Below are 16,514 nucleotides of genomic sequence, written 5' to 3'. Positions count from 1 at the left end.
GTAGCGAAGGATCTCGCAAACCTCTAAACCGATGAGGTTCTCCTTTACAGTTAAGATTCTCAGGGTCTAGGGAAGGTAACTCCACCTTCCTAAGAAAATTTGCCCCCAGTAAAAATGTTTCTAACCATATAATACCCCCCCCCCCCCTTTTACCCCTTTTTTTAGGCCTCTACTGTATATTCGGTTTGTTCTGATTTTTATCATTTTATTTTTAAATACAGATATTAAACATACAGATTCAAATTTTAAAACCTCAATGTTAAATAACAATGTGATATTCAAAGGTAAAATATTTTTTTGCAGTGAAGCTACTCTATAGTCTAATTTCAAATGTTCGTCTGACATTCTACGCTTTCAAAAAAAAATAGATGATTAAAAAAATACCCACGAAACCTATACGTGATTTTCAGCTGTCGTTGGTAGGGGGAAGAGGGGGGCAACAATTAGTAAAAATAATGACCTTATCATCTCTCTCCCCCAAATATTATTTTAGAAAGAAATTACTTTTTTTAAGAAGATTATTATAATGGACTACTCCAATATGACGTCATTCGGGATACTGCGGCCAAAGTTTTTAGATTTATCCCTTTGATTTTGGTACTATAAAGAGCTTCCTTTATTCTAATAATATTTTTTACAGGTGCAATGATTGAATCTCTAGAAACACTTCTTGAGGACTTTGATTTAAATACAGGTGATTATAATGTAAATAAAACAAAGAATACAACATCAATAAAAGCAAATTTTACATTAGGAAAAACAAACATTAAATTTTGTATAGTGTTAGAATTAACTTAATAAGCAGAGTATCATCAAATGAATCAGTATGTTTTGAACGAACATGCGGACTTTTTTGTTAAGATTCTAGAGTTGCCTAAAAAGTACCGAACTTTTACAGGAATCACAATGAAGTTTAAAATGAATATGAATATATCAGTCATGCTAGACCATCGCATATCTTAAAAATCTGAAAGGCTTCATATTTTAAGAAAACATAATGATGACTAAAAATCAGCTATATAACTCACTTTGTCCTTTGGATGTTGTTATCCCTGTTTTGAAAACACAAATTATCACTACGGTGTCTAAAAATGTTACTTATATACTTTTAGCATTAATGTTGCTTAAATGCTAAAACTTTTTTTCTTGCAAATATAGTTTTTGAAATATCATATTTATTATTAAAATTCTTTATATGATTTTAAAATAGATTTCTATAATATTAGTTTTAAGAAATTTGTATTATTGAATATTTACATATACATGTTTAGAAATTTGGTCCTTTCTAGTGTAAAGACGTCAAATAAAAACGAATTAAAATGTAGATAAACTATTTGACGATTTTCAATCTAAAGTCTATATTTTAAGAAAGCTAGGGCGATTGATCTCGGGATAGTGGAGAAACCTTCCCCCCAAAATTGTAAAAAACATATATGGGAACTAAAAGGAGCTTAAATGAATATGAAAGCAGTATTGATCAAGCAGTTATAAAGACATCTAAAATAACCTAAAGTAATTAAGTAACTAACTAAAAACTCCTTCCCCCCCAAAAAAATTTTTTTTCTTCTTATATAAACAGTACAACATTTAAAGATTACAAAATTATTCTCCTTAAAAAGAAATAGGGTGTCTATTTGTCTATGTGTATGTGTCTATTTATAGCGAAGGATCTCGCTGAACTTCAAACAGACATTGTTCTCCCGTACTGCGAAGCTTCTTTTGGGTTAAGGAAGATCTAAACATTCAAAAGATATTGGCTAAAGAAAATAGATGTCTCTAGGGGCGTTGCCGCTAGTCCAGGAAAAAATGTAAAAAATACTAATACAATAACAGGATAAAAAGATAATTGAAAGTTCCCAAAAAATTCCAATGTAATTGTATGTGTGCATTAATTTTCAGGGATCTATAGAGATAAGACAATGGCCGATAAATTGATGTACATCCCCAATGATGATACACAAAATTATGTAGTTTAAAATTAGTATTTGAAACGTTTGAACACTCAACTTATTGAACGAACCAATCAAAATTCACTGAAGTCCCCAAAGTTGTTAAGCCACCGAATTGGTTCTTCTGGGAAAATTCTAGGTAGGCAGGGACAGGACAATGGCCATTAAATAATTCCTCTAGTAGGTAATTTTTTCTATTGACATTGGGGTCAATGATAAATTTGTCTTATCCCTTAAGATCCCTGCCTATTTATAGCGAAGGATCTAGCAAAATTTCGAACAGATATGGTTCTCCCTTACTGCGAAGCTTCTTTTGGGTTATGGAAGGTTTACAGCTATTCTAGGTTAAGGAAGATCTAAACATCCAAAAGATATTGGCTAAATAGATGTCTCTAGGGGCGTTGCCGCTAGTACAGGAAAAAATGTAAAAAATACTAACATAATAAAAGGATAAAAAGATAATTGAAAGTTCCTAAAAAAATCTATTGTAATTGTATGTGTGCATTAGTTATTTTATGAAAATTCTAGACAGGGACAGGACATGGACATTAATTCATTCTTCTATCTAGCCTCCGACACAAAGTTTATTTTGATTAATAAATTTTTTTAGATTAGATTAATCTTTTTTTTTATTAGAACTGAAAGGGAAATTGGACTGCAAATTATACTGGTACCCAAAGTTTATAAGCACGTTTTCCTATTCGATGGCTTAAAAATTTGTAGACTCTATAAGTAAATCTTGATTGATTGGTTTATACTAGCACTGTCCAAACTTAATAACCAATCGTTTTAATCAACAAAGTAGATACTTTATCAATTTAACATAATATTGACCTATCCCTGAAGATCCCTGTCAATTGTCTTCTCCATTTCTATAAAAGTATATGAATGTTATTGGCGTCATTGCTTATGTAGGTGCAAACAAAACAACATAAAGCTGCTCTGCAAGTCACACAAGCTGCGCTCCTAACCTTTAGTGGACTGGCAAGGCCGTCCAAGCTTTTTCATTTGTGGGGGGGGGGGGCGGGTTAAATTTAAGACTCAAAATTTTGGGGTTGCCTTTGGTAATCTACAATACAAAGTAGCTTGATGTCTGTCCGTCTGTCCGTCTGTCCGTCTGTCTGTCCGTCTGTCCGTCTGTCCGTCTGTCTGTCCGTCTGTCTGTCCCTTAAGATCTCGGTAACCACTGAACCGATCGGATTCTACTCTTCAGGGAATATACCTACTGGTCCTGTGGTGGTTTTAGGCCATTTTCTGTGAGGGGTGGGACACCCCCAACCCCCCCAAAAATAAAAAAAATCCAACCCCCAATTTTTTTTTACATTTTTTGTAAAATCTCAGTAACTGCTGATCAAATTAGGCTCTACCATTCTAGGAATATACCTACTGGTCCTCTGGTGGTTTTAAGCCATTTTCTTGGGGGGTGGAACACCTTAACCCCCCAAAAAATAAAAAAATCCCCACTTACAAAATTTTTTTTTTAATTTTTTTAAAACAAAAACCAGTAATTAGGGTGGGGGAACCCCACTGCAACATAGGGCGAAGCCCCCATGAATCCCCCCCCCCCCCGAAAGGGATAAGACAATGGCCAATAAATTGATGATGATGCATAAAATCACATTTTCTGTATATTACAATATATGGTTGAAATGTTTGGACATCTAATGATCCAACCAAACAGAAATCACAAAAAAGTCCCAAAAGTTGTTAAGCAAACGAATAAGATAACGCTAATTTAAACTTTGGGTACTAGTGTAATAAGCACCCCTTTCTCTATCTGGTACCGTCTACATTTTTTTTCTTGGAAAGAAAGGCCAGGGGGGGGGGTGGTCCTATGTATCTCTCCTTCTATCTCTATAACTTAAAATTTAATCTTGAACAATGGAAAACTTCCCTGTAAAATTGTAGAACAATCGGTCAAGACGTTTACGAGATCTTAGTGGACAACATACATTCACATGGAAAAAAATTATGTCTAAACTGTTCTCTATAATATGGCCCTTAAAAAGAGCTAATTGGCGCGAAAAAGCTATGAAAAACAAACTAATTTTTGTTTTGTTATTTTTTTAGATGTTGAAATTATAAGACAAGGTAGAAGCAATTTTCCTACAATAAGAAAGAAAGAGAAGAAAATTAGGTAGTATATTTTCTATCCTTTAACAAACATTTATATGTTATATACAAAGACGTCCAAGCTTTTTTTTGGATGGGTAAATATTAAAAATTCTTGGGGTGCCTATCTATATATCTATCTATCTACCTACCTATCTATCTATCTATCTATCTAGAACCTGTCAGAGTATGACTGGAGTAATGGGAGGATCCAACGCCTTCAACTTTTTAAATTTTGTGGCTGGAGTTTTTACTTTGGTAAAGATTTTAAGTAGCAAAGCTACTCTATAATTCGAACTTTTCATTAGTCTCTCTGTCTGAAAGAAAAGTTAAGGGTTTACGTGAATATCTCGACTACTACTCTAGATAGGCATCTTAAATCTTTTGGGAAGTTTACTTACTTCAATAAGCATCTAGTATAAAATTCATTGGTCGAACAGTCTGTTGGTAATTCTCTAACGGTAAATAAATATCTGATGGAAAATGTTTCATTTACTCTACTGCTATCTTAGATAGACGTCTCATTTTTTGTGAAGATTCTACTGACCAATCATGTAAAATTTACCTCTCCTAGTCTAATATCCAACTTAAATATATCTTTATTAAAGGGAGTGTGAACGTAAATATTTCTCATCTGATTATCAAATCTTAACATTTTCTAAGCACATTTCACTACACTGATCAACCAAAAACGTCCTATTAACAAAAATATCCAGAAATAAAGCCTTGATTTTATGGTATTTTGGAAGGGAAAAAGGAAAAAACAGGGAAAATCTGAACGTTTTTGTTTCTTATAATGTTTGTAGGAATATTTAACTTGTCATATATAGTTGAAACAATTTACTTACTGTTAAGGATTTATTTTATGATATAAAATTGCCAATTAGATTTTTTATAACGTAGTAATTAGGTAATAAAGACCTATTTTAAATTCGTATTATTGACAAAAAAATACCTCACTGTCTACAAAGGGTTGAATCTCATAGGTTATTTAAAATAAGAATATCCCTTTTTATTGTGTTGGACAATAAATAACCCACTTTCGAGAATTAGTTTACACTTTTATCAGACTGTTTATAAAGAAATATTGCGTCTTTATTATTTACAAATTTGTAATTAAAGGTGGGCGAGAGATGGGCCATCTAAAGTTAATTGGATACTAATAAAATAACCTGTTTCTAGCTTTGTTATTGTATTTGGTTTTCAATAAAAAATATTGCTTATTTTATCAATTTCTAAGTAACTATACATTGGTTTAAAGCAAGGATTATGTTAAAAGTCAGCTTAACCGTTAGGAAAAATCCAGAACTATGTGAAAAAGTTTAATTTTAGCTATAATGGGAGAAAAAAGCAATTTAATGCACATTTTATATAATACGGAAAATTTCTTCCTTTCCCTTTACCTTATAAAAATCGTCGGAAAAAGCCGTTTTTTAAGCAAACAAAAGCGCGTTTTGCTCTATCTGTGAGATATTATGAATGAGATAATGTTAAGATATGATATTAAGATGAGAAAAATTTACGTTCACAGTCCCTTTAAGTATTTTTAATTTGCACTTTGATGCTAGATAATGATTTTAGAATCCCATGTTTCTTTAATTCGTAATCATAATTAGATCATCTTTCAAAATATTAGATATATATTAAAGTAACAGGATGTCCATCTGTCTAAATAACTGTTTTTTTCCTGTGGGGTTGGAAGAACGACTCCCCCAAGAAATTAAAAAATGCACTGAAAAATAATTCTATTTCGTATTTTTGCTATAGGATAACTAGCGGCTAGGCCCCTTGAGGGGGTGATTTAATTTGATAACCCATTTTTTTGGGGTGGGGGGTTATTTTTTCTAGGTGGGATTACTCGCAAGAGGGTGGAGGTACCCTCCCCCAAAGTAGAAAGACTAAAAGATAGACAAAGATACTTTTACTGTATAATAAAGAAAAGACAATTAATTACATCTGAAATCTACAGGAATTGGCAGACAGACAAACTTACTAACTTGATCTGAAGATGAGTTTTGATTTCTAAACATGCAATAATTACATATTTTCATATTTTGCATAAAAACCATGAATTTTATGATTTTGCATAATTTTACATGTTTTAGCTTTGTTTTCCTTATAAGAAGCTTCTCTACAATTAATCTTGTCTGTAGTGGTTTAAACAGACAAATAGCATAAAACCATACCCATACTTATTTGTAAATATTGAATAGCCTAAAAACCATCTCAGGACCTATGGAAAGCTTTACTGTGAAAGAAACCATATTTGTATAGTAGTTAGCGAAATCCTTCGCTACAGACAAAAAAGCTTAATCCTTATACTAAAGTAACAGGATGTTTGTTTGTCTGTTTGTACCGAAGGATCTTGCTAACCGCTGAGTCGATCGGGTGATCGGGTTCTCCTTAACAGTGCAGCTTTTCATAGGTCCCGGGAAGGTTTATAACTATTTTGTGGAAGGATACCACCCACCTCCCCAGAGAATTCGGCAAAAATTTTAAAATGCCGCCCTGCGGACATTTTGCAATTAGATAAAAACATAATGAACACTAGATTGAAAAGAAACAATTTTACGTGTCCCTATAGGCCTCTAGGGGTGTAGCCGCTAGTACTTTATATAATAGAATAAATAACAAAATAATTAAATTGGGGTATTAATTACAGTTTAACTGTGTTTATGTGTAGTTTAATTAAAAAGTAGAGAGGTTAGGTTAAATAAGTTATTATCTTAGTTAGATTAAATCAAGCTCTTGCATTCGGTTGTAAGAGCTAAAGCAAAAGATATAGTTAGTTGGATGAATAATATTTCAAAGAAGGTATCCTTACTTTTGTGATTTTTTTTAATAGCTAGTCGGTGTTTTTAGAAAGTAGTAGAGGTAAAATGATCCATAGAATTTAGACATGCAATCGTTTTTTATAGACCTCTTATTTTTGAAGTAATTTAAGTTTTTTAAAAATTAGGTTGGTTTTAAGGTACTAAAACGAAACAAAAAAAAGATCTTTAATTTGACACCTTACTTTTTTAATTCTGTGGAGTAATTTAACATGGTTTTCTTATTGAGCTTAATATTTTGCAGTTTTTTTAGTAAGGTGCACTGCTGTACTGCGTCATAATCTTTCTTGTTATAAATTTTAATTTTAAATAGATTTTTCCTTGTGATTGTATACTGTTGTGTTGTAGGGAGGGAGTGGACATTGGGCTGTTTATTACAATAGTCCCCAAAGTTTTATATTAAAGTTTTTTTATTTGTTGGCATCCCAACTTTGGGGACTTTTATTGAATTTTGAAGGGTGGCTCATCAAATTGAGTGTTCACACTTTTCAACAACTTTTTATATTCTCTAAAAGGAACAGTTTTGTGCATCACCAATCATTGGGGACGTACAGTATATTAATTTATTGGCCATTGTCTTATCCCTTTACATCTCTGATTTGGCTGTCTATTTATTTGTCATTTTAATCTTCAAAAATATTTTTTTATCTTCAAACCTATCTTAATCCTTATTATCTTTTAAAATCATGATTAATCGCCTTTAAATGCCTCTAAAGTGATAAGACAATGGCCGATTAATTTATCTACAAACTCAATGATGATACACAAAATTGCCCCTTCTGTAGATTACAATTATTGGTTAAAACGTCCAGACATTCAATTTGATAAACTAACAAAAAAAAAATCAAAAAAGTCCCCAAAGTTGTTAAGCCAACAAATAAGAAAACGTTCTACAAAAAACTGATTGCATATCTAGATTCTATAGATAATTTTACATCTACTACTTACTAAAAGCACCGACTAGCTATTTTATAAAAAATCACAAAAGTTAGAACACTTTCCTTTAACAATTGGTATTTTTTGTACAATTAAAATTTTAGCAATAATATGTATTATACAATCCATATGTTAATAGTTATTTATTGCATCGTATTATAGACAGCTTACAATGGATATTAAAAAGAAAAATTTTAATGTTAAAATCTGTTTTGTTAGCCCTGAGAGGTTAAAGTCTCAGGCTAACAAAACTGGTAATAATTCTTTAATTTTGATTTTTAAAACTGTCTGTAATACGATGCTATACATGATTTTTCAGTATGGCTGAGGTTCTAATCCAGCAGATATTAATCGGTTAGGAAGTCATACTGGAACATTTGTATTTTAGATAGTGAACGTGAATAACAACATAAACAACAACAACAACAATTTGAATAATCTGAATCTGAATGCTGAGACTGCCAATAACAACAATGCGAATGTGAATAACAATGGAGCCAATATTGTGCTAGCTATGCCTGGAAGGTAATTATTATTTCTATAATACAAAGTAGAACGATGTCTGTCTGTCTGTAAGTCCCTAAGGAACTCGGTAAACACTGAACCGATTGGATTCTACTCTTCAGAGAATATACCTACTGGTCCTGTGGTGGTTTTAGGCTATTTTCTTGAGGAGTGGGACACCCATATTCCTAAAAAAATCCCTCCCTTTTTTTTTTGAATATTTTTAGAAAATTGGCAACCCATTTGCAATTTTTCAGCTGGGTAGGTAATAGAAGATGTAATGATTCCCTTACTCGCATCATTATATTTAGGCACGTACATATCTTTTTAATTACCTCTTGGGGCAGAGCCCCTAGAGGCTAGGGGACAAGCCGCTATTATCCTTATATAAAGCTAACATGATCTGTTTGTGTCTGTCTGACCTGAAGGATATCCGTAATTACTGGACCAATAAGGTTCTCCTTTACACTGTAGCTTCTCATAGGACCTGGGAAGATTTATAACTATTTTGGGAAGAGTACCACCAACCTCCCAAGAGAAAAAGCCCCTAAAAATAAATGGCAAAATATATTCTAAAGTTCCACTAGTGACCGCCACTGGCGTAGAGAATATTTTATACCAAAAACTATTTAAAAGTGCCACTAGAGGACTTCACCTTCATAGAAAACATTTTAAAGTGCTACTAGGCTTCTAGGGGCATAGCCTATAGTAAGTGATATTGTAGCATTCAAGCCTTTTGGAAGTGGTAAAATAAAAAAAATTGGGTGTGATTCAAGTCTTCTTTTTTTGGTAGTGAAGGGGGGGGGGGTTGATTGAGCGTGCAATAAAAGGGTTTGTTGTCTGTTGGATGTTACTTAACCTTTTGAAGTTGGGTGTTTGGACGTCCCTATAAATAAATATTTGACACCAAAATATCAAACTGTAAGTTCCTGAAACATTTATTGAAATACCAGTCTTATAATCTTTACCCACACTTTACTTAGTTTGATTGAATGCATTTTATGATTAAAAGTGTTACAAAACTAGTGAATATGAAAAAAATCTTCAATTTTAATGATTATTTATGTAGAAAATCATTTGTTAAAAATTTGTTCAGAAATTAACATTAAAAATCCCACAACCTCTTTTATAAATTTTTATATAAATAATAAAGAAATTTTTTGTTTAATAAAGACCTAAAAAGTCCATAATTTACTAGTTACAAGATAAATTAAGGAATAGTTATTTATCGCATCGTATTATAGATAGCTTTTCGTGGTTATTTAAATGAAAGATGAATAGATTAAAACCAGTTTTAGAAGAAATCTAATTTAACAAATGTGGTACTTGCTTACATGTGGTTGACTGGAGCACCGAAACCCCCCCCCCCCCCGCTTAGTTTTGACAAAAATCAAAAATAAGGGGGGGGGGTAGTTTTTTAATGTCTGGAAAACGGCAAGGAGGAAAAAAGCAAGGCAAGGCGAAGACTTAACCCCCCCCCCTTAATTTTGAAGAAAATCAAAAATAAGGGGGGGGGGGGGTAGTTTTTTCACTGTACAACACGCCAGAAAGTTGAGTGAGGTAAATCAAGTAAATCCAGTACGCCAGAGGGGAAACCTTATTACAGGGATATTCATGTTTTGGGGCATAATTTCCTTATTTATTGACTGATTTTAGTAATTGATGTATCCCTGAACAGGGGACTGTCCCCATGAAAACACTTCTGATATATTCTCCTTAAGACTACCTGTTCAGGGATACATCAATTACTAAAATCAGTCAATAAATAAGGAAATTATGCTCCAAAACATGAATATCCCTGTTATAAGGTTTCCCCTCTGGTATACTGGATTTACTTGATTTACCTCACTCAACTTTCTGGCGTGTTGTACAGTGAAAAAACTACCCACCCCTTATTTTTTATTTTCTTCAAAATTAAGGGGGGGGGTTAAGTCTTTGCCTTGCCTTGCTTTTTTCCTCCTTGCCGTTTTCCAGACATTAAAAAACTACCCCCCCTTATTTTTGATTTTTGTCAAAACTAAGCGGGGGGGGGGATTTCGGTGCTCCGGTCTTCACATGTAAGCAAGCACCACAAATGTCTTTAAAAGAAAATATATTTCAATCTTAAAAATTTATTTCTATGTAGGTAGGAAAACTTATAAAATGCAATATCTAAATTAAAATTTACCATTATTTAATAAAATAAAGTGAAAATAGATAAAAAAAAACATTTGATTTATTTAATTAAAAAATAAAAATAAGTTTGGATGACTTTTATACTTTTTGTTTGATTTTACAGCTTTGTATTCATGAATAGAGAAGCAGGAATCTAAAGGGATAAGACAATGGCCGATGTACATCCCAAATGATGATACACAAAATTACCCCTTCTGTAGATTACAATTATTTGTTGAAATTTTTGGACACTCAACCAAATGAAGCAACTAATCAAAATTCACTAAAAGTCCCCAAAGTTGTTAATAAGAAAACGACAAACGTCCTAAGCGACAAACCTTCTAAACGACAAACCTCCTAATGCGACATCTTTTAAGTAAAACCCCTAAAATTTATTAAGTGTGAGGTAAGGGTCGCTATTTTTAATGCAAGGTTGTATCGGGTTCGAAACCATGCCGTTGGGTAGCCAACACAGACAACTGTCGGACGGATTTTTAAATTTCACCCTGTGGACAAAGTTATTCAAGAAAGAAATTTCGGTTTTGAATTTCGTCCCTGTGTGTTTTATCGCCATATTGGATTTTATTGTTCAATTTTTTTAACAGCAGTGGTGGATTTTGTCCTCAAATTTTGGAAGATTTTTTTTATTTTTTAACTTTTGAAAATTTTTAGGACGTTTTACTTAAGAAATGTTGCATTAGAATGTTTGTCCCTTCAGGTGGTTTGTCGCATTAGGGGGTATGTTGTTTAGGAGGTTTGTCGCATTAGGATGTATGTCGCATTATGAGGTTTAGGACGTTTGTCGCATTAGGACGTTTGTCCCTTTAGGAGGTTTGTTGGTGTACCGAAAATTTCAAGTTCAAATTTCATCCCCTAAAAGCTTGCACTCATCCATGAAAGAAAAACAAATATTCATATTTTCAAATTCTTTAAAACATTGCTTTAATGAAGTCTTTTATAAAACCACTGTATATATGATTTATTTAAGGCTGAATTTCCGTGACCTTAGCAAAGCAACTGATAAAAATGGCCATTTATTCACTCCCTTCAGGAGTGGTTTTATGAAGAGCTTTATAAAAGCAAACTAATCTTTGCTTTTCTTGTTATGTTTGTTCCGTAACTCCAAGGTAATGAAAATTGAAAATTTTCAAATCTAATTTTCTCAAAAATTAGATTTCATTGGATTTTCTGGTTGACAGATATGAAAGCTACGCATCTTGTATGGCTAGATACTTATATCGAAAGTGCCAAACATGTTACCCTAACATATTCATTTAATAAAAATCAAACTGTGTACAGTTAAGATTCAGTATTAAGCCGAGATTTGAACTCATCACCTAGCTACCCAACGATGAGCAGATTAGCTTTGTGTTAAGCCACAAGGTATAGTATGTACTGTACATCATATAATTAATCTTAAAATATAATTCATCTTTAATTCGTTTAGAAGGAGAAGAAGAAAAAGAAGCATACATCTGACAAGGGTAACTTTTTACAGCCGTAAACTATAATAATAAATATTTAGGGGGGTGTTAAAAAAATTGCGCGTTAATTTACCATTTCAGGGACACTTTTGGGAGTGAGTGGGTGAACATCTGGATACCCTCCCCCCTCCCCCCGTTTTCTTTATTAATGCACTCCTTTTGTTGTCTTTAATGCGCCCCCGGTGCACTTTGCGCACTGCCCTCGTAAAACCCTCTGCACGCCACAGCTTGTAAACCTGTGATTATTACTATGTATTGGTTTTAATCAAAGATGTCTAAAATGTCAAAAACCAAATCACCTTCTTATCGCACGCCCCTTAGCGCAACCGTTGTTATAATTAAACTTTTTTTCGATTTAGGTGCTGCAAAGAGTTCTAAGAGAAACAAGACAATTAAAGAAAATTTCTACAAATGAATTCAACAAAAAGACATAACTAAATTTGTTTTATTGCATGCTTACAAATTATAAGATAGTTTGATTACCTGAAATATAAGTTTTAAAACTGAAATTATCTTATTGCCTTTTTAAGATCATAATAGCTGCCCTATCAACGGTTATGATATAGATTAAGGAATAGTTATTTCTCGCATTGTATCATAAACAGCTTTCCGCAGATATATAGAATGTACAATCATAAGATTAAAATCAGTTTTTTAGCCCGTGCCTTTGGCACCTCGGGGCTAAAAAACTGATTTTAATCTTATGATGGTACATTTTTATATTCGTAGAAAGCTGCATATAATACGATACTAGACATCGTTTTTTCATATGGATGAGAACCGGTTCTTATCCACCGGATTCGAATGAATACGAGAAATGTCTTTCTGGTAATTTTGCCAAGAAAAATATTAGTATAACTGATTATCTTATATTATATGGACCAAGGCATTTCCCGTACTTTTTCTTTTAATGTTGATCATCTGACATACCAGCAGAATGAACCATTAAAATCTCGGATGATCTCAAACTTTGATATTCATGCATTTAAGTATTCAGGGAGGAGACAATTTGACAGAATTTGGCAACAGTTAAAACTACAAATGGGGTAATAATGTCTATCATAATTTATCTTTCACTGTCTTATCCCTTAAGATCCATAATATAAATTTTAAAAACTTAAGATGAATGTATGTGATAAAGAATCGGATAGCAACATAAATATAATCAAAACTAGATAGGCTTTTACTTTATGTTTTCTCATTACAAATATTATTTTTTAACAGCAAATATTTTGGATGTAATAGAGCTTCTTTGTACAAAGAGGCTATTTCCAGCCTATTAATGCCATTTGAAATAGTCGAAAATTAAATACTTTGTTGGCGTAGAGTTGACGTAATTTTTATTTAACTGAAGGGATTCGGGTAAGAAGGGAGGAGAAAGAAGGGAAGGGGCTGTAGGAAATTTTCACTAAGAATTGTTTATAAGAAGCACATTCTCTTTTCCCTGCTCTGTATACGCTTATGGTTGTTAGTAGTCAAGTCACTCTATAATGACACCCCTGTCCGTCTTTAAGAAACAGAATTTTGGAAACGTCTATTTCTAAGCAGCCATGCAAGAGATAGATGGCTGATATTTGAAAATATTCAGGATTTCAATGAGTTTGTGTATATGATGTAATTGGCCCGTCGGTCTCTCGTGTCGGTAATGCTCTGACGGATATTTCTGGGGAGTATGCATAAAATTGCCTAACATATCTCATAAATGTGTTTAATTTTCACGGGAACGTATGTACTCTGTTTAAATTTCTTTTTAATCCAGCCAACAAGGAAGACGTGCCTTTTAAACAGGGGTACCAAATTAAAATCAGTACCAGGTTGAAATACTTAATCTTGATTTAACAATCATGAAAATATCCATAAAAGCGAAGCTTTGAAATGTAAGGACAAACGAACATATCACATGTAGAATGTTAGAACTGAAATAACAGAATATTAATGCATAAACCTTAACTATTTTATTTGCAAAACTGTTTAAATAATTATACTGTTTCAGGAGTTGATTATAGAGATGCTTCGCTTATAACATTGCGCCGTGTTGTAATAGGAATCAGTAGTCCAAAACTCAGATTAATAAAATAATTTTAACATACTAAAAATATGATGTCAAAAAAGAAACAAAATCAGCATGTTTCAATTGTATGTTAGAGTAACGATTTCTAAGTCGTGCCTAACTGTTATAGGAATCATCATGCAAAGTTTAAAATTGATAGGACAGTTCCTATATCCTATTGGATTATTTAGATGATTTTTTAAGATCAAATGAGGACCCCCACCCCCAATTCCAACTTCAACTAGGTAATTCTTATATAAAAGTAACAGTCTGTCAATCTGCGTGTCTGTCTGTATCAAAGGATCTTGCTAACTGCTTACTGCCGAACCTACATGGTTTTCCTATACATTGTAGCTCCTCATAAGTTCCTATTTTGTAGAAGGGTCAACAACACCTGGATTTATAACCCATAGAAAAAAAATTACCCCTCCCTCAATATTTTTTACTTTAAAAAAAACACTAAAATTTAGAATGGGATCGAATCCCCTCCTCCATAACGTAAGTTCTCCGTAGAGGCATCTAGGGGCGTATCCGCTGGTCGAAAATTAAAGTAGCAAAATAAATAACTATAAATAATAAATTTATACAACTATGAGTCTATGGTGCCTCTGTCCAAATGCCCGAAGGCTAAAAATGTTAAGTTTGAAAAAGCTTGCACATTTACCAACTCTACTTTCATAGAGTAATAATAAAGAATTTAAATTGCAATTCGCTGATTCTCGTATCTTTTCAAAGGAAGCTTTTCTATAATTAGGGTCTGTCTTATTCTTTGATTGTTTGATGTCCTAGGACAACAAGGTACACTGCTATAAGCGAAGTATTCTTATAAGTTCTAAAAATATAGGTATGTATGTCCTTAAACAGAATATTAAATTCAAGCAGTTTTGCTTCAAATTTACATACAATTTTTTGAGACATATTGATCTAAATTCTGTTTTGACACTATACATACAATTGTTAATGTTCGTTTGTCCTACCATCTAATTTTAGCTTTTATGGATGTTTTCATCCTTGTCTGTTTAAAATCTGAGCTGAGAATTTCATTTTTGTTGCTGCGCTAATTATGGACAATTTATTTTTGTTCTTATGTCTTCCACTCTACAATAAATTACTCATTAAAGTACATACGGAATAATAGCATCAATCATAAAAAAAATGGTTACACAATTTAAACCATTATTCACCTTAGTTTGATTTAGACTACTTTAAAGCCATGATATTGATTTGAAATAAGTATAATATAAGACCGTTTACCCTCATTAGCGTAATTGGTTATATTGCTGTCAGGGAGATGTCAGGTCCGAGTTTGGACCACACAACGTTATACTTAGGACGTTGAAAATACCTACTGCTGCTATGTCAGGCGCTTGTCAAGGGTATGGGAATGCCTTGGTGAGTAAACAGGAGCAACTCATTACCAAGCCCAGTTAAGACTTACACACAAAGATCGTGCAATCAAAGGGTTGGTTTTCTATCAGGCAAATGGACTCTTTGCACTGCAATTATAAGACGTGGAGTCAAGGCGTGTGAAGAGGTCTTTAACCCAAAAGCCCTCCAGATGTCATTATAATAAGACCGTTTCGATGCCAGTACATGTCATACATAAGATGAATAAATGGCAAATTTCGCCTCTATGTTAGACGCATTAGAGGAATGCCTTGGCTGTAACCTGCAACATAATTATGAAAATCATTAAATCATTAGCATATATACCTCCTGAGTAGTTTTGACTTAGAGACAAACGTTTTTCAATCAAAGGGTTGGATTGCTGTATGGGAAAGTAAATAATACTTTAATAAAGTAATTCAAGGGGTCCAGTTCAAAACATGGAAATGTATGTTGCTTATTTTCTAATATCTTTATATGAATATGGTGTTTTAAAATATAATCAACATTTGAAATTAGACTTCATATTACTTTCTATATCTAATACTTATATAAAAGTAACAGGATGTTTGTCTGTTTCACTGTGTGTCAATCTTTCTGTTTTGGTGGAGGGTAACTTCAACCTTTCAAGAGATATAGAGAGCGCCACATAAATAACAAAGAATCTACAAGCACATAATTACCTTTACTAAATAATTCAGAAGATGTTTTATATTACTGTCTGGTAGTTTTTCTTTTTTATAATGATCTTAAATTCCTTACAATTTATTATAATTATAATTTTTAAAAGCGAAGCTTTTCTATAATTAGGGTCGGTCCGTCCGTCCGTCCGTACGTCCGTCCGACCGTCCGTCCGAGATAGATAGCTTTTATTCGTTAATTTAGGCATGTTAGAATTGTCCTATCGATTTCAAACTTTACATGATGATTCCTGTAGTAGTTGGGTACGATTTAGAAAGCGTAGCAACTCTATAACAATTACCAGAATGTCCGTACGTCCATTTTAAACATGTTGATTTTTCTACTTTTTTAACAACATATTTTCAAGTGTTTTAATTATCCGTTTGATCTGATTTTTGGTATATTGATTCCTGGGACAACAAAGAAC

The 16,514-nt window shown here is 32.8% G+C and overlaps 1 protein-coding gene across 1 annotated transcript; it reads left to right on the top strand.

Moving 5' to 3' along the window:
- Positions 1–227: 227 nt before the first annotated feature.
- Positions 228–12,479, top strand: LOC145306284 (uncharacterized). The gene is made up of 7 exons (XM_080148359.1): positions 228–284; positions 641–694; positions 4,020–4,086; positions 4,238–4,319; positions 8,217–8,353; positions 11,934–11,970; positions 12,330–12,479. Exons 1-7 carry the CDS (start codon positions 257–259, stop codon positions 12,402–12,404), a joined length of 480 nt encoding a protein of 159 aa, XP_080004485.1. The 5' UTR covers positions 228–256; the 3' UTR covers positions 12,405–12,479.
- The last annotated feature ends 4,035 nt before the right edge of the window (positions 12,480–16,514 follow it).

The sequence above is a fragment of the Acartia tonsa genome, chromosome 14, assembly GCF_053477335.1.
Source record: "Acartia tonsa isolate MP-2025a chromosome 14, ASM5347733v1, whole genome shotgun sequence".
In the NCBI taxonomy this organism is placed as follows: Eukaryota; Metazoa; Arthropoda; class Copepoda; order Calanoida; family Acartiidae; genus Acartia; species Acartia tonsa.
This window is presented reverse-complemented; position numbering and strand designations above follow the sequence as displayed.